This window comes from Mobula birostris, chromosome 4, assembly GCF_030028105.1.
Source record: "Mobula birostris isolate sMobBir1 chromosome 4, sMobBir1.hap1, whole genome shotgun sequence".
Taxonomy (NCBI): domain Eukaryota; kingdom Metazoa; phylum Chordata; class Chondrichthyes; order Myliobatiformes; family Myliobatidae; genus Mobula; species Mobula birostris.
In genome coordinates, this window is record NC_092373.1 from 116,437,229 (window position 1) to 116,462,037 (window position 24,809).

The window sequence follows — 24,809 nt, forward strand, 5'->3', positions numbered from 1 at the left end:
CTCATTAATACGCCAAGAACCACCCTAAACCATCCTTCTCATCATCATCAGTGTACGTGTCACTGATCTTGTCACTTTGCTGAAAGATGACCAAAACACATTAGCTAACACTTAGCCTATCTGTGTTGAGTTTAGTTTATGGTCACTGAGCAACCTCATACCATTCCAAACACGTCAAAACTGAGCTCAAAGGTGAGGTAGTATGAAACAACAGCAGAACAACATAGGTGCCTTGTGGATTTCAACATTTGATCATGAACGTACACTTTTCTGAATGCGTTGTAGTTTTTGTATTTATATAAAGGCAAGTGCCATCAGTTTCAGATTTATATTAGCAGCAAACTGTAATGGCAATTATGATTTTTTTTGTTTGTTGGACAGTTTGTAGAAGAACCTCATACGAAATGTGAAAGTCGATGCATTGCAAACTGGATCCAAACTTGCTTCAAAGAGTATCAAATACATGAAGCCAGAATGACAGTTTCTGAGTAATGTTTGACAAAAAGTCACTTAAACAATGAATGTTGTTCACTGAGTTCATCGCTGGTTTGACATTTTCTTTCAGGTTGCAGCACACCAGATAATGGTGGCTGTAGCCAGATCTGTGTACCGCAAGGTCCGGTGTCTTGGAAATGTGAATGTCTACCTGGTTACAGTCTGCAGCTTGATGGACTACACTGCCGTGCTTCAGGTTGGTTGTGATGCCCGATGTTGACAATGTCATTAAATCATGATGCGTTGAATCTGAGTGACATATCTGAGCTGTGACTCAACAGAGATGGCAGCACAGTGTCATCGTGGAACTATATATATGTGCATACGGTGTAGATATATGGAATAGCTTTCCAGTACTGGATTTGTTGTCTATGGTCAGATCTGCAAGATTGACCCACTCTGTTTTTTGCCATGTTATCCATCATTTTAACCAAAAATCTCCCTTCCCGTTATGATGAACTGATTCCTCGATGTTCTTTACCAATTCACTTCTAACAAGCATAAGTTCATTAACACTAAAAGAGAAAATCTGCAGATGCTGGAAATCCGAGCAACACACTCAAAATGCTGGACGAACTCAGCAGACCAGGCAGCATCGATGAAAAAAAGCACAGTCGACGTGGAGTGTACATTTTTCCATAGATGTTGCCTGGACTGCTGAGTTCCTCCAGTTTTTTGTGTGTGTTGCTTAAGTTTATAAACAGTGGATACTACTTACACATGTGTTGTGTTCAATATTGAGCACATCAGGACACCAGCATGCATACTCAACTGAACTTTATTGACAACCCTGCTTGTACAGTATGTGAACTCCTTCCACATGTGAGTGGTTAACTGAATGATTTAGGATTAACATTATTAACTACCACTACAAGATGCACCTTTTCTCTTCCTCTTCCTTGCCTGCACCCTTTCAAAATTGTTATCATCAGTTTCTCCTCAAATCTATCCTCAACCCCTTGGCTCTGAAAAAATTAAACTCTCTATTTTGGGTCTCTGTTCCTTGGTAAATCTTAATGAACATTTTGCTATCTCACAAAGTCCTTCTATCTTTTCTGCGGTGGCTCCATTGTCTAATTAAATTTACACTTCTGCTCCGATTGACAAACACTGAGCTTAAACTTTTTTCTTGTCTTTCCTTTTTTCCTTTTATGCCTTCTTGTCCTCAACTTTGAAGTTTTAAGATGTCTTTTTGGTGTGAATTTGTAGCTGAATACCTTTTAAGTCTCCCAGTATGGTTCCCCCAGCTCACTATAAAGGCTTGGGCATAAAACATGGATTTTGAGTTTTTTTTTGAAAATAATCTAATTTATTATTTACCAGGTCCCAGACCATTCCTGTTATTTGCAAACGGTCACGATATACGGCGCATAAACTTTGATGGAACAGATTATCATATTGTTCTGGAAGGACAGATGGGAAGAGTCTTAGCATTTGACTATGATCCAGTTCAAAGTAAGGTAAATAGGATGTTATAATTTCACATGGTTTATCCCTTGTGAGTGATTTTAAAGTCTTCAAATTCTTCCGGGGTTTAATCAACATATCATTTTGGTTTAATACTTCTGAAGCAGAAGTTCAGAAATTACTGTTGGTAAAATCTTGCAGCACACTGAGACGTTCTGAGCTTTTTGCAGAAAGGTTAGACTATTTAAAATGTATGAAAATTAATTAGATATACTTTTTATAGTATAGTTTAAATCATCATTCAAAATTGCTTACATTAACATTATCAGGAGACTTTCAGACCATGGTGATTAACTAATCTGGTATATTGATCATAAAAAGTATTAAGTCATATTCTGGATAATTATGACAATCAGATAACAGTAATGGATACAATCACTCACCAAGGACACTACACTCTAATGATTAACCTCTTTCAATGAAGAAGGCAAGAAGGCAATATTTTATCCTTATTTTAAAATGCACATGGTTTATGTTCAATTTGCTGGGATTTGGGTAGGGGAGTGCCTTTGGTTTAGTTCTTCTAGAGTAAGGAAAATGTTCTCAATCCTGTCCTGGAAAAGTGTGCCTGCACATTAGTTGAGAATAAATTTGCATTTGGATTGGACTAGATTAGTTACCAAGAAGCGTTTTGAAAGTTACACGTGTGAGCATTCAGACAGCTCAGATTAGAAATCATGGGTGCAGAACTGATGATCTTTCATCCATTAAAGTGAGAGGTCAGGAAGCAGCTGCCTGCCCATGCTGTATTCCCTGTGATCACCATCTCTCTTCTGAAAACAGTTACCAACCTGTCATTGATTTCCCAGTCAGCTGGTATCATTACATTGAGATGGTCAGGAGGAACCAACGTGTCAAAAACCCACACGGCTTCCCTTCACAGATATAGTTGTATGTTGTAGACTGATATAAGGGTCACTCTTGTAAGTTAAGCTAATGATTGAAGTGCATTGCACTGAGGGATAGGAAGTGGAAAGGGTGAGCAATTTCAATTTCCTGGGTGTCAACATCTCTGAGGGTCTACCCTGGTCCCAACATATCGATGCAGTTACAAAGAAGGTACAACAGCAGCTATACTTCATTAGGAGGTGATTTGGTACGTCACCAATGACACTCACCAATTTCTACAGATGCACTATGGAGAGCATTCTAACTGGCTGCACTGTCTAGTATGGTGGGGGGGGGAGGAGGGGAGGCACTGCGCAGGATCGAAATAAACTGCAGAACGTTGTAAACTCAGTCAGCTGCGTCATGGTACTAGCATCCACAGCATCCAGGACGTCTTTAAGGAGTGATGCCTTAAAAAGATGACATCCATCATTAAGGACCCCCATCACCCAGGACGTGACCTCTTCTCATTGCTGACATCAAGGAGGAGGTACAGGAGCCTGAAGGCACTCACTCAATGATTCAGGAACAGCTTCTTCCCTTCTGTCATCAAATATCTGAAAAGCCATTCAGCCCATGAACACCACCTCACTATTTTTCAGTTTCTGTTTTTGCACTACTTATTTAATTTAAATTTTAAAATATATATATATATTTACTGTAACTTCAGTTTTTATGATTATTTGTTGTATTGCACAGCTGCCACATAACAACAAATTTCACAGCTTATGCCAGTGATATTAAACCTGATTCTGACAGCAAAGTATAAAAATCACTACCATGCATGTAATTCTGCGTGCCTGTCACCAGAGTGCCCAATCTTATCACCATGCTCAAAACAGAAAGCTTTCCATTCTCCAACTCATCACTACAGCTTGAAATAACAGGGCTGAATGTCAGCTTTTGCATATGGTAAACAGATGGCAGTTCAACAAGATTATTGTGCGAGTTCATATGGGTACAATGCTCTTCGATATTTAATGGACATTTCTGTGTAACAGCTGTTTGATGAAGCCACTGTGGTTTTGTTTTCTGTTTGTAGATTTATTTCGCTCACATGGGCCTGAAACAGATCGAAGTAGCTAATCTGGATGGTTCTGAGCGTGAGAAATTCATTAGCAAGGATGTGGATTCACCTGAAGGACTAGCTGTGGACTGGATTAACCGCAAATTATACTGGATTGACAGAAGGTACACCTGTAGTTAAAGAGCTAATCCTCAAGGTTTACCCTAATTTTAACTATCTGGTGAAATCACGTGTTTGGCTGGACATCTGTTAGTGCTTCTTAAAGAATCCAACAGGAAATAAATATAGGCACCAGCAAATAGGATTTGGTTGTATCTAGAGGGATACATTTATTCTGGCAAAGGAAAAGATGGTCTCAGCGATTTGCCAGGAAAAGGGATTATTAATGTTCATACTTCTACATTTTATGCTCTCAGAAACGATTGTTGTGTATTTAATATTTCAGTAATCTTGAATATATATATATAGGTTGATTATTGTTCATTTGAATAATTCATTATGGGTTATATGTAGAAAATATGTGAGTTGCATACATCATCTCACTACCATATGATACGTATGCACCTCGCTAAAAGTAAAGATGAAGCCAGACCTGCATTCCCAGACTCCGCGTCTTTCCTTGGAATTAAGTTAATGTTTTGAAGTCACAAAAGATAACATTGGCGATGAGGTATTTTTAAAGCAAGTGTCTCGCTGCACTTTGACAGGTCGGCAGCCGTCTCTTGTTCACTTTATAAATACTCCGTCGCCAATGTTATGTTTTGTAACTTCAAAACATTAAACCACTGGTTTCATACCTTTGTGTTTGTGACTGACAAGAAGTGATTGATAGATGCAGGTCTCTCAAAAATCTCTCAACAATATTTTCTTTTCCCAATTCAACCTATTTTTGTTGTCACCCTGGCTGAAGAAAATAAGTGCAATTATTGCAATTTGTGTTTTATGCATTACTTCCTTAAAGCCATGCCTAATTCCCATCTCAGAATCAGTAGCTGTGGTAAAGTCACCGATAAGCCATCATTAACATCTGCTCTGTTAAACAGTCCTCACATCTGTGTGTCACACACTGGACCTATCCTGAGCTGCTCAACACTGAAACCTCCTAGTAGTCAGGGCTGCTCATACCTGCCATGTTAGATCTGGTCCAAATAAACCAGTGCAAGTATTTGCAGGCATTCCTGTGACAAGCATCAGGAGCAGGAAGAGATAAAGATTTGCTGAAAGTGCTGATTAAAATATTATTACCTTGCTATTACATTGGAAATTCCTTTTTCATTACAGTCTGCAGCTGAAACTGTGATATCATTGCTTCTACTTTGGCTATTCCTAAAGGAGAAGATTCGCGTGAAAATTTTGATTAAACATGAATTCTGTATCGTGAATGTAATATATTACATTTATGTACTTGGAAGAAAGCAAAGGAATATATTGTTTTTAATCTGCATTTCTATAGCATATTTTATAGGTTGCAATACACACATCAAAATGAGGTAGTTTTGAATTGTATACAGTAGTCCTGGGTAACGCAGTGATAACAGCTATCTCTCTGTTCCAGTGATCGGTTTCAATCCTGACCTTTGGTGCTAAATGTGTGAAGTTGACACATTCTCTCCATATCGATCTTTCTCTTCATCATCCTCCCACATCACAGCCACCTGTAAGTTAGGAGGTTAATTGGCCACAGTAAATTGTTCAAGGGCAGATGAATGGTAGACTCTGGGATAGGCTGATGGGAATATAGGATTACTGTAAGGGGTAGGAGATGGCTGATGGGCTGAAGGGCCTGTGCTGCACAATTCTATAAATGGTTTTAATGCTGTTGATTAAGAGGTCACTGCTGACCAGGATCAGGGATCTGTTTCCCTAATTCTTCTTTAAAACATTACAGAGAACATTGAGTATTAAACAGTACAACACAGGAATAGGTCCGTTGCCCCACAATATTATACCCAACTAATCAAATATCCAACTAAACTTGTCCCTTCTGCCCACACAAAGTCCATTTCCCTCACCTTCGTTTGCCTCTCTAAGAGCTTCCTGGATGCTCCCATTGTACTTGTTTCCATCACCGCACCAGGCAACACATTCCAGCCACACACCACACTCCGTGTAAATAAACTTGTACTATCTCATCTTCCTTAAACTCATCCCCTCTCACCTTAATTGCAAGCTGTCTGGTTTTAGACATTTCAACCTCAGGGAAAAGATATTATCTGTCTAATCTGTCCATACCTCTCATAATCTTAGAAACCTCAATCAGATTTCCTCTCAGCCTGCACCACTCCAAAGAAAACAGCCTAAGGTTGACCAACCACTCCTTTAACACATGCCCTCTAATCCGAGCAGCATCCTGGTAAACTTCTGTACCCTGTCTAAAGATTTGACATCTTTCCTATAATACAGGGACCAGGACTGAAAGTAAAACTCCAAATGGAGCTGAACTATGGTTTTATGAAGCTGCAACATAACTTCCCAACTCTTGAACTCAGTTCTTTGACTAGTAATGATTAGCATGCCGAATGCTTTCTTTACTACCCCACCAACCCGTCTAGCTACTTTCAATGACCCATGGATTTGGATCCCAAGATCCCTCAGCACACCAACATTGTTAAGGATCTTCCCATTAACAGCGTTCTGTCTCTTTACATTTGATCACACAAAGTTCAGCACTTCACCTTTGGCCAGGCTAAACTCCATCTGCCATTTCTCTGCCAATATCTGCAGGTGATCTACCTCTACCACCAACAATCTTGGTACGGTTAGCTAACTTAGATCCGAAACCCCGCCAATCCTGAAAGTTCTTTTCTTTCAGGTACTATACAGTTCTGTTTTGAATGCTGCAATTGAATCTCCCCCCACTACCGTCCCCAGCAGAGCTTTCCACACCATGCCAGTCAACAGACAAACCCTGAGTGTCAGCTGAGATATTGTATGCTGACACCTCTGAGTAGAGTATGAACCCATAAATTTGAAATAGTGAGTATGAATGGTACTAACTAAGCCACAATGCTCAGCGAGTGGCCAACACAAGCCTTATGACCACAAGGGCATTAAAGCAAAGGAAAACCTAGATTCCCAGTGTGCAGAGTGTCTATGGATCATGTTGTGTCAGCTAACGAGTTGCAAACTGATTTACTCCAAAAATAGACCCATCTGTACAGAGTGACAGCAAAACCCTGCATAGAGACTACTTTAAAGGAAACTTCAGGAAGGAATCCATGGCCAGAACTACTGCTTTATGTCAATAAAAGCAGGGTGATTTCTCCGTCACATGACAATGAGTAGGGGATTGTTGCATACAAGTGGGGGAGCTCAGTATGATTTCCAAGTATAAGAATCTGCCACTTGAAATAAGGCAATCTGACAGGTGGGGTTATCGCCCACCCTTCTTCATTCCAGCTGTGAACAGTGGTAGTACAATATGCAGACTATATTAGTTTATATTGGAACATATATAATAATACTCTCTATTTATTGTGCTGTCATTGTTCTCTCTCTGGTTCCCCTACTCCTAACTTTTCTTCCATGCTCCACTGCAATCTCCTACTAGATTCCTTCTTTTTCAGCACCTTACCTCCTAGCTTCTTGCTTCATCCCCACCCCTTCCCTACCTACCCACCCACCTTCCCCCTCAGCTGGTCTCGCCTAAGACCTTCCAGCTTGTACTTCTACCCTCTCCCCACCTTTTTATTCTGGCTTCTGTCCGGTTTCTTTCCAGTTCTGATGAAGAGTCTCTGCCCAAAATGTTAACTGTTGATTCCCCTCAGTAGATGCTACCGTCTTGATGAGTCGTCCCAGCATTCCGTGCACGTTGCTCAAGAGCTTAAAAAGCTCTTATTGAACTGCCCTTCACAGCCTATTCCATCTGAATAATTTTCTTTTTACAGATAATGAGTAACTTTAAACAATTAACAGGCTGGAAGCAATAACTACTTTGTTTACTATCACATATTATGCAAACTACAGTGTCAAATTATGTTAGATTAGATTAACTTTATCTGTCACATGTACATTGAGACATTGGAACATAGTAGAATGTGTTGTTTGTGTGTAATCAGATGAGTGAGGATTGTGCTGAGCAGTCTGCAAGTGTTGTCACACTTTCGCCCCAATGTCACAAGCCCCCAACTCACTAACTCTAAGCCGTGTGTCTTTGGAACGTGAGAGGAAATGGAAGCACCCAGGGGAAATCCAGGTGGACGTACAAACTCCCTGTAAATAAGATAGAACAAATACTGTAAGCTAAACAATAGGAAAATGCATAACTGAAATCAACAGCCTTAAATGCCGCCTGCCTTTGTTACAGGTTGTCCCACATTGCGAGGTGTGGGCTCAACGGTGTGCACATAGAGGTGATTGTCCGTGAAGGTGTCAACAAGCCAAGAGGAATTGCTGTCCATCCGTTGGTTAAGTAAGCGTTAAATTATAAAGTAGTAAAGCAGCGAGTAGGCTGGTCGGAGGAGACAATGTAGTACATGGTTTGTATTTCTAACGTGAACTGTTGAGTGTATCCTGTCTTGCATTCATTAAAATCTATTGACTCAATGTTGAAAGGGGCACACTGAAACATCATGGCAGCAGAATGAAAGAGAATGTTTCTGTTCTTGAACCCCTGCCAAAAATTTCCACACCCATGGAGAAGGCGGTGACCGTTTAAATACTGAGAATTTGCCTACTGATCATCATTTCAGTAAGTAGGTTTGGGGGTCAGGTCTGTGGTGATGCTGAGGGTTGGAACATCCCAGAAAGCTGAACAGATAACAAATCCAATTGTTCACATATTTTCCAATTCTCTACCTAACTATTGAACCGGTGCATGTCTGTGAGTAGGTACGTTAAAAAATTATCCTGCTGGTTATTTAATAATGATGGCATGCTGGCATTTATAGCGAGAGGATTCGAGTACAGGAGCAGGGAGGTACTACTGCAGTTGTACAAGGCCTTGGTGAGACCACACCTGGAGCATTGTGTGCAGTTTTGGTCCCCTAATCTGAGCAAAGACATCCTTGCCATAGAGGGAGTACAAAGAAGGTTCACCAGATTGATTCCTGGGATGGCAGGACTTTCATATGAAGAAAGACTGGATGAACTGGGCTTGTACTCGTTGGAATTTAGAAGATTGAGGGGGGATCTGATTGAAACGTATAAAATCCTAAAGGGATTGGACAGGCTAGATGCAGGAAGATTGTTCCCGATGTTGGGGAAGTCCAGAACAAGGGGTCACAGTTTGAGGATAAAGGGGAAGCCTTTTAGGACTGAGATTAGGAAAAACTTCTTCACACAGAGAGCGGTGAATCTGTGGAATTCTCTGCCACAGGAAACAGTTGAGGCCAGTTCATTGGCTATATTTAAGAGGGAGTTAGATATGGCCCTTGTGGCTACGGGGATCTGGAGGTATGGAGGGAAGGCTGGGGCGGGGTTCTGAGTTGGATGATCAGCCATGAGCATAATAAATGGCGGTGCAGGCTCGAAGGGCCGAATGACCTACTCCTGCACCTATTTTCTATGTTTCTATGTTTCTATGTTATACATAGATAACTGGATTTGTTGAAATAGTCACGTCAGATTTATTGTCATTTAACTACACACATGTATACCATCAAATAATAGATAGATAGATAGATATATATACTTTATTAATCCGGAGGGAAATTTGGTTTCGTTGCAGCCGCACCAACCAAGAACAGAGCGTAAGTTTAGCAATACAAAAAACCCCAACAATCAAACACCAAAATGCAAACTATGCCAGATGGGAAATAAGTCCAGGACCAGTCTATTGGCTCAGGGTGTCTGACCCTCCACGGGAGGAGCTGCATGTTCGATGGCCACAGGCAGGAACGACCTCCAGTGCCGCCAAGTGTTGTATCATGGTGGAGTGTGGCTGAAGTCCAACAGTAAAAAGTTCAATATCCAGTCTGCAAACACGTTCCTCGATCGTAATATACCCCGGATTGCACCATCTGTTGTTAACCAGAACAGTAAGCACCCAACTCTTTTACGCTTACCGCTCTCAGTGCACTTCCAGTCAGCCGGAACAGTATTACCCACCAAACTCCTCTTCTCAAAAAGTCTCTGTTGTCTCGACCCAGTCCTCTTTCCTCGGCTTCGTGATCCCCCTCCGTGTGTCTTCCTCCGGATCTCAGCAGGGGTGTCTGCCGCTCTGTTCGCTAAGCTAGCCGGTCTTTGCTGGTCCATGAAATACACAATGCGACCTTGTTTATAAGACAATGATTCTACAGACCAGGGTGTAAAGCACCGTAGTACATATAACACACAATAACTTAGGAAAGTAAGGATAAAATCTACAGATGAATTGAACATAAATAAAATAAAGTGCATAAATTAAATATTGTCAGATACAGGACAAATTAACTGGAACACTTCGAATGTGATGCAGCAGGGAGTTCAGAAGCCTAATGATTTCCCACCCTGACCGTTCTTGTTTTTATGCTTCAGAGTCTCCTGCCTGATGGTAGAAAGTCAAAGAGGATGCTGGATAGATGAGTGGGATCCTTGATGATACTAAGGACCCTGTGTGGCAAATCTGATTGAGATATTCAACTAGTATCATTAATATCAATAGTTTCATTAAGCAATTAAATATTAGATGTTGTACTGAGACACACAATGGGAAAATCGTGGCATAGGGAATAATATCAAGCTACAGACTATTTTCTAAACAGGGAGTTAATTCAGAAATCGGAAGTGCAAAGGGACTTTGGGAGTGCAAGATTTCCTAAAGGATAACCTGCAGGTTGAGTGGGTAGTAAGGAAGACAAATACATTGTTAGCGTTCATTTTGAGAGGATTGAAAAGCAAGGATGTAATTCTCAGTCTTTATAAGGCATTGGTTAGAGCACATTTGGACTATTGTGAGCAGTTTTGAGATCCATATCTAAGAAAGGATGAGCTGGCATTGGAGAGGGTCCAGAGGAAGTTTATGAGAATAGTCCTGGGAATAAAAGAGTCACTGTATGGGGAGTGTTTGATGGCTCTGGAACTGTGCGCACTGGAGTTTAGAAAAACGAGGGAGGATCTTATTGAAAGGCACAGGTAGAGTGGGCATGAGCAGGGTGTTTCCAATAGTGTGAATCTAGGACCAGCCTCAGAATAGAACGATGTCCCTTTAGACCAAAGATGAGGAGGTGAATTAACTAGATGATGGTGAATCTGTGGATGTCTGTGGAGGCCAAGTCATTGCGTATATTTAAAGCAGAGGTTGATAGATTCTTCATTAGTATGGACATCAAAGGTTACAGGGAGAAATCAGGAGACTGGGGCTAAGAGGGAAAATAAATCAGCCATGATGGAATAGCAGAGCAGATGTCTGCTCCCATGTCTTATGATGTAAAGCTTATTGTTAACCAGCTAATACACATAAACAATGTTAGCCAATTCTGTGCAGGAAATCACTTAGAACCAAACAGGAGAAACAAACTATTTCTAGAAAACAAGGGCAATTGATATTTTGGTAAACGTCTCTAGAATGGTACAATATAAACCCAATAATGACCTCTTACCGATTATATCCATCCTATTGCCATGCAATTTAGGCACCTAAGCATTCAGGAGAAGAAGTGTGGCCTGGGACAATTCAATGCAAGTATCCATAGACACATGGTCATGACTTGCCTTCGAGCTCACTGATGAGGTTGTGCAGAAGAGATGGCAAGTGCACTCTTGGATTTAAGTTCTACAGCAGGGGTTCCCAGCCTTTTCTATGCCATGGACCAATGCCAGGGCATCAAAGATTATGGTGAGAAGGCGGGGGAGTGGGACTAAATGGGAGAATGGATCAGCTCATGATAAAATGGCGAAGCAGACTCGATGGGCCGAATGGCAGACTTCTGCTCCTTTGTCTTATGGTCTTAATGCCGTGAAGCAAGGGATCCGTGGACCCCAGGATGAGAATCCCTGGTAGAGAGGAGGCTAAAAAGTAACTATTATCACAAAGCAACCATTTTGAAACATCGAAGAACAGAACTGATTGTCAGTCATATGCTATACAGAGGCCTGGCAAGATCAATTGTTTGATTTTACCTTTCTATCTAAGTTTCTTCAGGTTATGTGAACAGGCTGCTCATAAGAGAGTTAATAAGTTCAATAATGTTTTAAAACCTGTATCTTTTTATAAAAACATTCTCTTCAATTCCATAATTGAGTATGACACAAATTAGCCGTGTGCCCATTTCTAGCTGACAGTGATTCTGTAGCTCAGAGGGTTAGCTCACTGACCATTCATTACTGCTTTTTAACTGCAATAGATTTCATTACTGTACAGAATGAAATAACTTAGACTTCATTCTTTTGCAGTAGCTTAGATGATGCAGCCCTTTACCCTTTAAAAACCTTAGCACCTTGATAATGCAGAACACGACAAAAAAAGAATAATTCTGATGTACAAAATTTGCTGAGCTGTTAATAATATTGGACAACAATATTTTTTTTTCAAAAGTGCTGCTTCCTCAGAATTTTTTTTTTGTTTATGATAGACTGTATGAAGCTGAACACAAATATAATTTCAGTCCACTTGTATCACATAGGAATTTGGAGAAACAAGAAATCAACTTTTTTAAAATTGCGGAGTGGTGCTGACGCTTTGCTATAGTTCAACTAAGCTAAAAATGTTATGTTGATGATTTTTATTTGTACTCAGTCTGAGGCTTCTTGCTTTAAAGTCCAACAATAATCAGCCAGCCTCAATGAATTCCAGTCACCCTGACACCGTTTCTCCATGACCGCAATGACCTGGTGAAACCTTTCACCATGCTCATCACCAATGGTGATTTATAGGGAAGAAGTCTAAATGGGAATGCAGATAATGAATCTTTAGTGACATGTTGCACTTCATGGTTTTGTATGCTTGAAGCATGTTGTCAACCCGCTGCATATAATTTGGTACTCTGTAGTTACCAAGAAAGTTTTCAACAACACCTTGAAAGCCTTCCATGCGATTTTCTCTGGTCCCACTGAAAGTTCTCAATGATGATCTGTTTGATTTGCAGATCAACAAATATGTTTTTGTTAATCTTGGCATTGGTAATCCTGATGAATTATGAATTGAAATAACAAATATAGGCAATTCCAAAAATATGGTGCGTAATAGTGAAATTTCATGGTGATTTTCATGATCAGCAGCTCAAAATCCGTAAGATACAACCAAAAGTATTCAGGAAGCAAAACTTCTGTTATCCAATGTTATTAATGAAAATGCATTTGTTTCAATTAATCAGGGCCTTAATTAATATCTGCTAAACAAATGAAGTAAGCCTTAAATTATTTGATTGTACATTATTTTATTTATTAAAGGAAGCTATTCTGGACAGCTTGTGGAAATGAACCTAGCATAGAAAGTTCTACCCTAGAAGGTGATGAGCGAATGGTTATTATCAGAGATAATCTTGTTTGGCCCAGTGGAATAACCATAGACTATATATCTGACAAGCTGTACTGGTGTGATGCCAAACGCTCTGTTATTGAGATGTCAGATCTACTTGGATACAACCGGCAGATTCTTGCACAGAATGAAGTAGGTAAGGCTTCTTTTTGACAACGAAGCTGTGTGTTATTTTCTAGTCTGCAACAAGTAGTGAACAGTTGTTAAAAAAGGATTATTTATTTATTTGTTTTCCTCCCTGAAGGACGCCCATTTGATGTAGCAGTATTTGAAGATCATGTGTGGTTTACAGACTGGAGTAAGCCTTCTGTAATGAGAATGGATAAGTGGACTAGTCAGAACAGAGTGAGACTGCGAGGTGGCATGCGGCGACCTTCGCCTATTTTTGTTGTTCATCCAATAGCCAGACCAGGTAAACTAGGCTTGTTGGACTAAGTAAAAAAACTCTTTAAAAAATAGAGTACTCTAGATCCCAGTTAAACCTTTTAATTCCAATAACAGTAAAATATATATAATAATCATTTATCTTCTCACTGTAACTTATGAAACAAGGTGAGAATTTACACTGTCTCTGACTTCACACAGCGCAATACTAAATGGAATCTTAAATCAAAGTTTTATCTAATGAGTTAGGTAAGAATTCTGGAAGATGACCATTTGGTCCAACAGACTAATGTTAATTGGTTATTTAATGAAGTCATTGACTGGCTCTGAAACACTTGGGACATCCATAGGGTAGAAATTTATTAGATATGCAGATTCCTATTTCCATATCAAGTTTAATCCACTCTAATATTATTTGCCTGTTCATTGCAGTATATTTTAATTTAGTGCCGCTAACATAGATAATTATGCAGAGATAAATTTGCACTTGTCTTTAATAAAGGACTTGCTGTTGCCTGACCGAGCAAGGTTGTTAATCTCATGTCTGTTATTAAACACATTCAAGTTAAATCTTGATTGTGGATGGTCACTACCAGAATCTTTCCACTTAAAAGTTCATAGTTCAATGTCCAAATTACATTTCTTTTATCAAAGTATGTATAAATTATACAACCTCGAGATTTGTCTGATTACAGGCAGCCACAAAACAAGAAACCGAAAATAACCCAATTTATAAAAGACCAACACCCATTGCGCAGAGAGAGGAAAAAACCACAAATCATGCAGACAATAAAAGCAAACAACAACATTCAGAATGAAAGAAGCCACGAAGCCTGGACTAACTGGAGCAGGCCCATAGGCTCAGCCTCAGTTTAACACACAGCAGGGCAAATCGTAATGAACCCTGAAGCCTGGAGCAGCCCTAGCAGAACTGACTCAACCTTCCCCTACACTGTGTTCTGGATGACCACATGACTGTGAGATATTTAGGCATGTCATGCTGTTTTGGCAATGACTGCGTAACCCCATCCCACCACATTATGTGACGTTGACTGCAATCCCACCATTTTTATCCCCTGCTTGTCCTACTCCCAGAGCAGTTATCACAGCCACCTCTGAGGGAAAGACTCTCGTGAGAAGAAAGAATCACAGGGAAGATTGCATGCTGAGATGAACCTCCCACTCTATTGTCCCAGTATTGAAGATATCGGATGAGGTGATCGAGCATTAATGAGAAACGATGACTTGTAGAGGAAAGTGTAACATTCTGTTGAGCGGGTTCATTGTTTGCTGACTGAGTGAAATGTTCAAGTTCAACTTTATTGTCATCTGACCGTACACATATACAAACAAATGAAACAATGTTCCTCCAGACCATGTTTCACCCACAAAAGATATATCATACACAGCACATAAGCCAAAATATTACCATAAATACTGAAGATTAATAAAATATAATTCAAAATGCATGTAATGCACAGAGCAGGTAAACAGTACAGTCTACAGTATAAAGCTCTCTGTCCTAGTGACAAGACCCCAGTGGTGGCAGTATGTTCATTAGTCTCACAGCCTGAAGGAAGAAGCTGTTCCCCTTTCGGCAGTCCTAATCCCAATGCTTCTGTACCTCCTTCCTGATGTTTTATATTCTGTGGGTATTTTTTTTTTGCCATTTGCATGATATGTTGGGTGTTTAATGTTTTACTTCCATAAGTTCCATGGTGTTTCTTTGTTTTGTAGCTGTCTGTGGGAAGAAGACTCTCAGGGCTGTATCCTGCATTTGTACTTTGAAAATAAATGTACTTTAGAAATTTGAACTTCAAGGCCATGTAGGGCACTTGGGGCCTGCCTGTGTCTCTTACATAAATCAGATTGCATTAATAAGGCATTTATATCTGAAAGAGAAATTACTTTCTTAAGTGCTCTGTAAATTCAAGATCTGAAAAGGAAGAAAATGGAAAGCATAGTAAATCAGTTTGTATTGATGAGCAGTTTATATCTGAAACACAGATTTGTTTTGAATTCAGTATTAAGCTTTTGAAATTAGATTGGTAAAATAAAATTCAAAAATTGGAAATCATACTAGGTTCAAAAAAGAAGAAAAATACAGTTTTAAAGTGAATTTGTATTTATAATACTTTAAGAATTATTAAAATCGGAAATGTGAGATCACATAATTGTAAAGGCTCCAAGAGAAGTTATTTTGGAGTAATTGTCCTACAATACCATTAAATGGAAAAGAAGGGTTCTATTCAAAGTCCACATTCAATCCATGTTTGTAATATCAGTGCAGGAATTTTGTACCATTCAATATATTTGACTGGGAACCCAGTTATTATTTTTAAGCAGCTTATGGAGGCAAAGTAAGATGTGACAGACCACTTGTGGATTTCGCATCTAACTCCTCACGTCTGCTGAGAACTGCTCACCATGAACTGCCTATTCAGTTGTCCATAAATGTTCTCAGTTCCACTGCGTCTTTTCTAATGACTTTCAATCATATCTGGTCAGTTGATAAATCACCAAAAGAACTGCTTTACTGAAATTCCTTCAAAAAATGTAATGATAAGTTATTCTTTTCTGAAAGTTCTGCAGTGATAGTTCTGAAGTATATTCATGTTTCTTGTGCTAAAACTGTAGGTGCTGATCCTTGCCTGTATAAGAACGGTGGATGTAGCCAGGTCTGTGAGAATAGATTGGGAGTTGCCCAATGCTTATGCCATGATGGTTTCCAGAAAGCAGCAGATGGAAAATCGTGTCAACTTGCAAACATTTCAACAACTATATGTAAGAAATGTTTTCCTCATTGTCCTAATAATTTCCTATCTGCATGAAATGTTAAGAACATTATCAAATGAGAATCAAGAAAACGGCAGATGGTGGAAATCTGAAATAGAAGTTGAAATGCTCAACCAGTCAGGAAGAACCTGTGAAATGAGATACAGTTCAACATTCCATTCGACCTGGAGCATAAACACATTTTCTTGTCACAGATGCTGTCTGACCTACTGAATGCGAGCCTCTCGGGCTGCATCTCTACTTCTTACTTAATGCAACACAAACTTTCCAGAGTGAGTGAATAGGAGATTTCATAAACACAAGAGATTTTGCAGATGCTGGAAATCCACAGTAACACAAGTACAATGCTGGAGGAACTCAGCAGGTCAGGCAGCATCTATGGAAAGGAATAAACAGTTGATGTTTGGAGCCAAAACCCTTCATAAGGAATGGGAACTTTGTCATTTCAAATCTTTGATAACTTTGTCTAATTTGACAACCTTTCTTGAGAGTTACTATAAACAACACCAGTTGTTTCTAATGCCAGTGAAAAGAATTTCAAATTGAAATCTGCAGACAACTGGTAATAGGTCAGTCTCAGTCCTGAGCAGTTTGGAACTACGAGCAAGCGTACACTTAATTCCAGTGTAAATGGGCATTATGTCATTCTAGCCTGTCCAGCAGCCACATTATAGAACTGGGTGGATAACTCTCAGGAACATTACCAAAACTGCATGAAAATTTGTAATGTTCTTACAAAAGCCGTCTTAAGGTATCCACTTTGTCAAAATGAAAATTTGCTACTGAGAGCTACATCTGTTTAGGATTCATAATTTTCTGAAGGAAGCACAAGGTCTATTAAGGCCTAGCTCAACATGTCACTGATTTGAAACAATATTGCACCTATGAAACTTCCCTGCCCCTAAGATGTCTCATGGATGAATACATATAAGATGAAGACAACGAAACCTTGCAATATCTGACCAAATGTAAAACTTTATTGTGTGATCAGGTAGTGTTGTGAACAAATTGAGTCCTGTTGGTCACACTAGCTATTCTCCTTCTCCTCCAGCCACCTTTTTATTCTGTTGAACTCCCCCTTCCTTTTCAGTCCTGATGAAGGCTCTCAGCCCGAAACGTTGACTGTTTATTCATTTCCTGACCTGCAGAGTTCTTCCAGCATTTTGTGTGCGTTGCTTTGTACAATTATTTTGTCTCATTCCATAAGCTTGTTTGATCCTTTATATTTGACTCAATGGCAAATGTCCTTTACATCATTCTTGCAATTCTCTAATGAAGTATGCACAATAAAAGATCAAACGCTAGATCAAAATGTTTGAACATGATAGATCTGGACAATTTGGAATTATCTTAAGTTTAAAAAAAGGGCTCAGCCATCTGAAGGAACCCAGCAGCAAAGGTGTAAATAGAGAGACACCTTCACATAATCCGAAGAAAGAGAAAGAAAATATACAAAGACGTACTGAGCCGCTGGCTAATGGGGTTGGCAATACTTTCAAAGATATGGCATTAAGTGTTTTATGTTACTGCTTCCACTGACAAGGGGAAAATATTGGAAAGCAAAAGATAAGTTAAACATTACTTCAAACTGAAAGGTAAAATGTTGGAAAACGAGTGGGAAATCCAGAGAAAATTAGAAATGGAAACACGAGGAAATCTGCAGATGCTGGAATTTCAAGCAGCGCACATAAAAGTTGCAGGTGAGCGCAGCAGGCCAGGCAGCAGCTCTAGGAAGAGGTACAGTCGACGTTTCGGGCCCGAAATGTCAACTGTACCTCTTCCTAGGGATGCTGCCTAGCCTGCTGTGTTCACCAGCATCTTTTATAAAATTAGAAACGGCCTGTGTTTGAAGCTATTTATACCAAGGGGTTTAACATATACAATAGGAGTTTGAGTAAAATATGGCTTTAACTTCTCTACCACTACAGCCTTTAGCAGTCCTATAGTCCTAGATTTCTGACTTCTTGTTTAATCACTACTACCTCTGGGATTTGTACACCAAATTGTCTAGGTCTATGTTTTAATTTGGTCTCACTAAGTAATTTAGCTTTGTACACCCAGTTGTCTAGATCTATTGGAAATAATTCTGAAGACATGTAGCTCGGGTGGTTAATAGTTAGGTTGAGCTATTCTCTGATCTTGGCAATTTATTTGCAAGCATTTTGTTACCATACGAGGAGACATCGTCAGTGCGCTGTGATTGTGGAGTGCCCTCTGAATGCTTGGCCTTTATTATATAATTCAGAGGACACGCCACAGTCAACAGCACACTGACGATGTCTCCTTGTATGGAGATGAAACGTTTGCAAGTAAATTTCCAAGACCGCAGACCAACGTAACCCAACTGTCTAGATTTCTGTTTAACATGGTCTCACTAAGCCATTTAGATTTTCTATCTTTAAAACCCTTTTTAGTATTTATCTCTTTACCCACGCTTTTAAACAGATTCTTTGATTTGCCTAATATGATTTTGGTGAAGTAGCTTTTCAAGTTTTATGAAAACAAAACAGGTATGGTTGATCAGAACAGAGCAAGAATCCAAAGTTTTCCTTGAAAACAGTATTTGAAGTATAGCTGATGAAGAATTTAATACTGTACTTGCAAATTGAACAGTATGAAGCAACATTTGGACTTTTGCCAACAGACCCCAGAATTACATCTTCTGCCAAGGTGAATTTGTTCTCAACCCCTGTGTTAGAAGATGAGAATCTGTCCCAGTCTGAAGGCCACTCTTCCACTACCCGTTTCAATAAAGATAAGATTACTCCTGAACTCCAGCCAAGACCCACACTTGTGGCAGAGATAATGATATCAGGTAATTGCTGCTCTGATAAGCATTTACTTTTACCTATTACTACACAGAAATAAATTACTTGTCCACTCCATTCCATACTAGCTTCGAGCAGAGCAACTCCATCAATTTCATTACCCATCTCCAACTTCCGTTAGCCCAACAAGTTGTTTGCACTTATATCTCCATTAATTACAGTTTAATTATTTTACCACATTAAACTACACTGTTAATGGATGGTAGTTATTTAACTGAATAAAGTGAGAGAACCCTTGCAATTACAGTCTCCAAAACATCTCCAGTCAGCATCAAACCCAGATCCCTAGAGCTGTGAGTTAGCAACGGTAAACTAATTGGGCATTGTGCCACCAGGAGCAGACACAGTTAGGGATTTTCTAAAAAAAATAATGCAAACTTCGAAACTGCAACTTGTGAGAATGCAATCATTTAGGCTTTCATACTTAAGACTAAAAGCTTTGACTATATTAATGCAAGCAACCTATGATTGGATCTTTATTCCTAACTATGATTGCATTTTACTCAATAGAATGGGGGTGATTAACAGATTCACCAATTATAGCTTTCTTACTCATGCAGCTGTTTATACAACTTATTTAGCAATTAATATAATCCAGACTGAAAATTTAAAAATAGTCCCATGGAATTATCAAAAAGCTACACTAAATTCCATAACAAGAATTGGTCGTCTATTGAACAATAAACATTGCTCAGATAAAAGCAGATGAGAGAGGCCATTCAAGACATTTATCAAATCAGAAGGAAACATTCAGACTTAGTCTGCACTAAATGTATGTAAGATTAATTCAGATAGACTCACTTTCCAGCACTTCCCCATAGCATTATAATATAAGTATTTAGCCAGCATTTTGACCGACTCTGCCTCCATTACTCCTGGCAATGTATTTTTGGACCTAATCACCCGCTCTGCAAATATATTTTTGTCATGTCACTTTTGGTTCTTTTGTCAATGACCTCCATCTAATTTTCTTCATGTCACTGGAAACAGCTCTCTCTACTTACTGTGCCCAGAGCCTTTATGATTTTAAATTAATCTATCATATCCCCTAACAAACTGCTCTGCCCCAAGGAAAGCAACCTCAGGTTTACCAAAGTCAACCACTCATGCTCTGAATTATTGTTCACATTCTCTTGAAAGCATCGCATCCTTCCTAAACTGCGCTGCTCAGGAATGTATACCACACTGCCGTTGTCATTAATTCAATGTTACATAAAGATTCATTGTGATATACTTCCTCTTTGATCAGATTAAGATCAAAGTTCTTGTGGAAGTATTCCAAGGACAGTCCTCCCTTGCTCGAGTTCATTAACATAAAGTTGATCAGAACTTTATTTGTTGCGTGTAGCACTTTGCAATCAGCCGGTGTCTGATACACAGCACCTAACATATTCCTCCAGGTTTCAGATTGTATTTACAAATGGAAATAATAATAATCACTCAAAAAGTACAAATTCTTTCACTTTCACAGTTACTTTGACTGTACTCTTCCGCTCATTCACAAAGCGCTAAATATACTTCCATATATGAAGTCTAGCCTTTCTCACTGTACCTGAGCCTAATAAACTGCAGAATGTGTCAGCCTGAAATGGGAGTAATTTGGACCAAGCTTGACTATTCCATTTGGTACTGAATATACTAATAGGGTACCTAGCCTCCACTTCCTTATTTCTGTCCTATTGTGCTAATTTGTATGTTTTTTTCTACACTTTCCTTAGAACAAAGATAATGCAAACACATTTATTTACCAAGTTGCCTTGATTTCCTTTTTTCAAGATCAAGATGACTGTGGAATCTTGGAATGTGATCTCAATGCTCAGTGTATAGTATCAGAAGGAATTGCGAGATGCCAGTGTTCGGAAGGATTTACTGGGCAAGGCAACATCTGCAATGGTAATGAGTTGAGTCTAATTATTAATTAGTTAATTAGTTACCTTGTGTTTGAGCTTTCAATTCTCCATGAAAGTGATTTCTTTTGAAGATAGGATGGAATGCAACCTTGTTGATTTTGTTCTTCTGTGACATATTGATTATAGACTGGTTTTACACGGTTCATATTTTTTCAAATAATTTCCTAATCTGTGGAAATGTTATTCCATGTCCACCACCACTTCCAATCTTCAGTTTCTAGTCATATTGCCAAAATATTATTGTGCGTTGCATGGTGACGAGAGGGCGTACCAAATTGAGACATACCAGCTAGCTGTTGGTGTCACAGCAACAACTTTGTATTCAACATCAGTAAGACCAAAGAGCTGATTGTGGACTTCAGAACGTGTAGGGTTAGGGAACATGAACCAATCCTCATAGAGGGATCAGAAGTGGAGAAAGTGAGCATTTCCAAGTTCGTGGGTGTTAATGATTAGTGGTGTTCTGCAGGGATTGGTGTTGGGACCACATCTTTTCATGTTATATGTCAATGATTTGGATGAAGGAATTGATGGCTTTGTCTAGGTTTGTATACAACACGAAGATAGGTGGAAGGGCAGGTCGTGTGGAGAAAGCAAGGAGTCTGCATACGGTCTTTGACAGATTGGGAGACTGGGCAAAGAGGTGTCAGATGGAATATACTGATGGGAAGTGTATGCTCATGCACTTTGATAGAAAGAATAAAGATGTAGACAAAGGTTTTGGGGACATAGCCTCAAGATTTGGGGGAGTAGATTTAGGATGGAGATGAGGAGGAACTGCTTTTCCCAGAGGGTGTTGAATCTGTGGAATTCTCTGCCCAATGAACCAGTGGAGGCTACCTCAGTAAATATGTTTATATATTTAAGATAAGGTTGGATAGATTTTTGCATAGTAGGGGAATTAAGAGTTATGGGAATAGGCAGATAGGTGGAGATGAGTCCATGGCCAGATCAGCCATGATCTTATTGAATGGCGGAACAGGCTTGATGCACCAAATGGCCTACTCCTGCTCCTATTTCTTATGATCTTATTTTCTAAACGGAGAAAATTCACGAATCAGAGACGCAAAAGCACTTGGGGATCATCGTGCAGAATTCCCTAAAGGTTAATTTACAGGCTGAGGTGGTGGTGAGGAAGTCAAATGCAATATTAGCATTAATTTCAAGATGAATAGAATAAAAGAAAAAGGATGTAATGCTGAGGCTTTATAAGGCATTGGTCAGACTGCACTTCTAATATTGTATGAAGTTTATCTAAGAAAAGATGTGTTTGCATTTGAAAGGGCCCAGGAGAGGTTTACAAGAATGATTCCAGGAATGAAGGTGTTATCATATGAGGAGTATTTGATGGCTCTGGACTTGTACTTGCTGGAGTTTAGAAGAATGAGGGGGGATCTCATTGAAATCTATCAGATATTTAAAAGGCTAGATAGAGGGGATATTTGCTAGACTGGGGGAGTCTAGGACCAGAGGACACAGCCTCTGAATAGAGGACGTGTGCATGTGAGCTTGACTTCAATGTTTAAAACAAGTTTGGATGGGTACCTGGATATTAGGAGTTTTGGTGTCTATGGTCTGGGTGCAGGTCAATGGGACTAGGCAGTTTAAATAGGTCAGCACAGAGCAGATGGGCTGAAAGGCTTGTTCCTGTGTTGTACTTTTCAATGACTCTATGACGTCAATTTAGAACAGAGATGAGGAAGAATTCCTTTAGCCAGAGAGTGGTGAATCTATGGAATTCATTGCCACAGATGACTGTGGAGCACAAGTCACACTTAAAGAGGAAGTTGATAGGTTCTTGATCAGTCAGGGTGTTAAAGGTTTTGGGGAAAAGGCAAGAGAATGTGGTTGAGAGGGATAATAAATCAGCCATGATAGAATGGCAAAGCAGACTCGATGGGCTGAATGGCCTAATTCTGCTCCTTATGGTCTTATAATGTAATAGCATTACGCTAACCGCTATGCTGTCCTGCTGCTCCTGGATTCAGAATGATTTTTTAAATATACAGTAAAACCCTGTCATATTGTGATTTGTGTTCCCTAATGGCCTCTTACTGATAAGCCTCCACTGTATTCTGCAGCTGGCCAGATTATTTGAAACAAACAAGCTGCGTAATGGAAATTACTCATCTACCAGTCCCCAGGGTCTGAAGATTCATTGGAGCTGTTAGTTATTTCATGATGCAAAATGTTATTTCCTTATAAATATTGAAGAATGCGTAACTACCTTTGCACTGTGCATTGAATGCATAGCAGACTGAATTAACACGGGGCAGCTCTGTTTGTAGATGTCATCCTGGTTACTGTAGTGATGGGCTTTTCTGTTAATGGTGAAAGATTTACTCATAGATGATGTTCTGCTGGTGGAAAGCATATGGTTTTGTGACTTTTTTTCTTGTAGCCTTTTAAAGAAAGGGGGAAAGGGAGTAACGAGGGTGGAGCTTAGTTTGAAAGATTAAGAACTGGAATTAGTTTGGACAAAGTTGGGAAATAGTATTAAGTAGGAAACATTGGAGGCATTTGTATGAAAGCACAGAAGCAACAGCAGCAATGCAGGAAATTGTGAAAATCATGGACTTAGAGTTGCATATTAATGCAATAATTATAAGGAAACTGCAAAACATATAGAGATTCACACACCAAAGTAGTATTAATAGCGTAGAAAATAAAGTTATGTGGTTTATTAAAGATGTGTGTGTAGTTCAGTATGATCAGGAACCAACACCAGAACAGAATATTTTGTATGTGGTACTGTGTCATGAGAAAGGGTTCATCAAGGAGTTTGTCAATAAGGGGCCTTTAGGGAACGCTGATCACAATCTGATGGGATTTGATATAAAAAATCATTCTAAATCTAACGTGTTAAACTTGAATGAAGCAAACTAAGAAGGCATGTTGCATGAATTGGCAATAGTACACTGGGAAACATTATTAAAAGATATGACCAAAACCAGCATTGGCGAATACTTAAAGAATTTTTACCTAAGTTATAATTCATAAATATCACACGCATACACACACACGCACACACATGCACACAGCCTTGTTACCCTGCTGTCATCGCACTGAATGTGCACATACCTTCTCCAGTAAATTCTCATAATGTGCCCTAGACTGAGCTGATACGTTCAGGTTGGCTTTATGGTACCTTTCCCACCATACAGAGCAGAATAATGGGGATGTGTAAAAATGTACCTGTTATTTGTATACTGTACTTAAGGTAGATACTTCTGTTTATCTTATAATATAATTGTAGCTACTTTTTGGGGTGCATCATAACCCCACCTTTCAAAGCAAAAGTGCTCCGCCGGTGAAGTGGTGGAGCCTTGGTTACAGGAAGAAATTAAAAGTAACATTAGATCAAAGGGAAATGTTCATTTCATCTCCTGAAAAGCCAGTGAGCCAGGGGATTGGAATATTTCAGAATTTCAGCAAGAGAGGACTAAGGCACTCAAAAGGTAGGAGAATTAGAATATGAGGGTATTGTAGTAAGAAAAGTAAAATTGAGCTGTAGAAACTTCCATAGAAAAAGATTAATTAATGTTGATATGGATCCCTTACAGACCAAGGCAGAAAAATATGTATGCAGCTAGGAAATATATTAAATAAATATTTTA

At 39.3% G+C, this 24,809-nt stretch overlaps 1 protein-coding gene across 1 annotated transcript in view; it reads left to right on the forward strand.

Annotated features, from left to right (window-relative positions):
- egf (epidermal growth factor) overlaps window positions 1-24,809 on the forward strand; it is a 107,415-nt gene that overhangs the window by 47,684 nt on the left and 34,922 nt on the right. Inside the window, exons 9-17 of the mRNA XM_072256990.1 lie at window positions 566-691; window positions 1,819-1,955; window positions 3,893-4,041; window positions 8,184-8,288; window positions 13,187-13,410; window positions 13,519-13,686; window positions 16,296-16,442; window positions 19,099-19,269; window positions 21,059-21,175. Of these exons, the coding sequence (XP_072113091.1) occupies window positions 566-691; window positions 1,819-1,955; window positions 3,893-4,041; window positions 8,184-8,288; window positions 13,187-13,410; window positions 13,519-13,686; window positions 16,296-16,442; window positions 19,099-19,269; window positions 21,059-21,175 (1,344 nt within the window). The remainder of the gene's footprint in view (window positions 1-565; window positions 692-1,818; window positions 1,956-3,892; window positions 4,042-8,183; window positions 8,289-13,186; window positions 13,411-13,518; window positions 13,687-16,295; window positions 16,443-19,098; window positions 19,270-21,058; window positions 21,176-24,809) is intronic.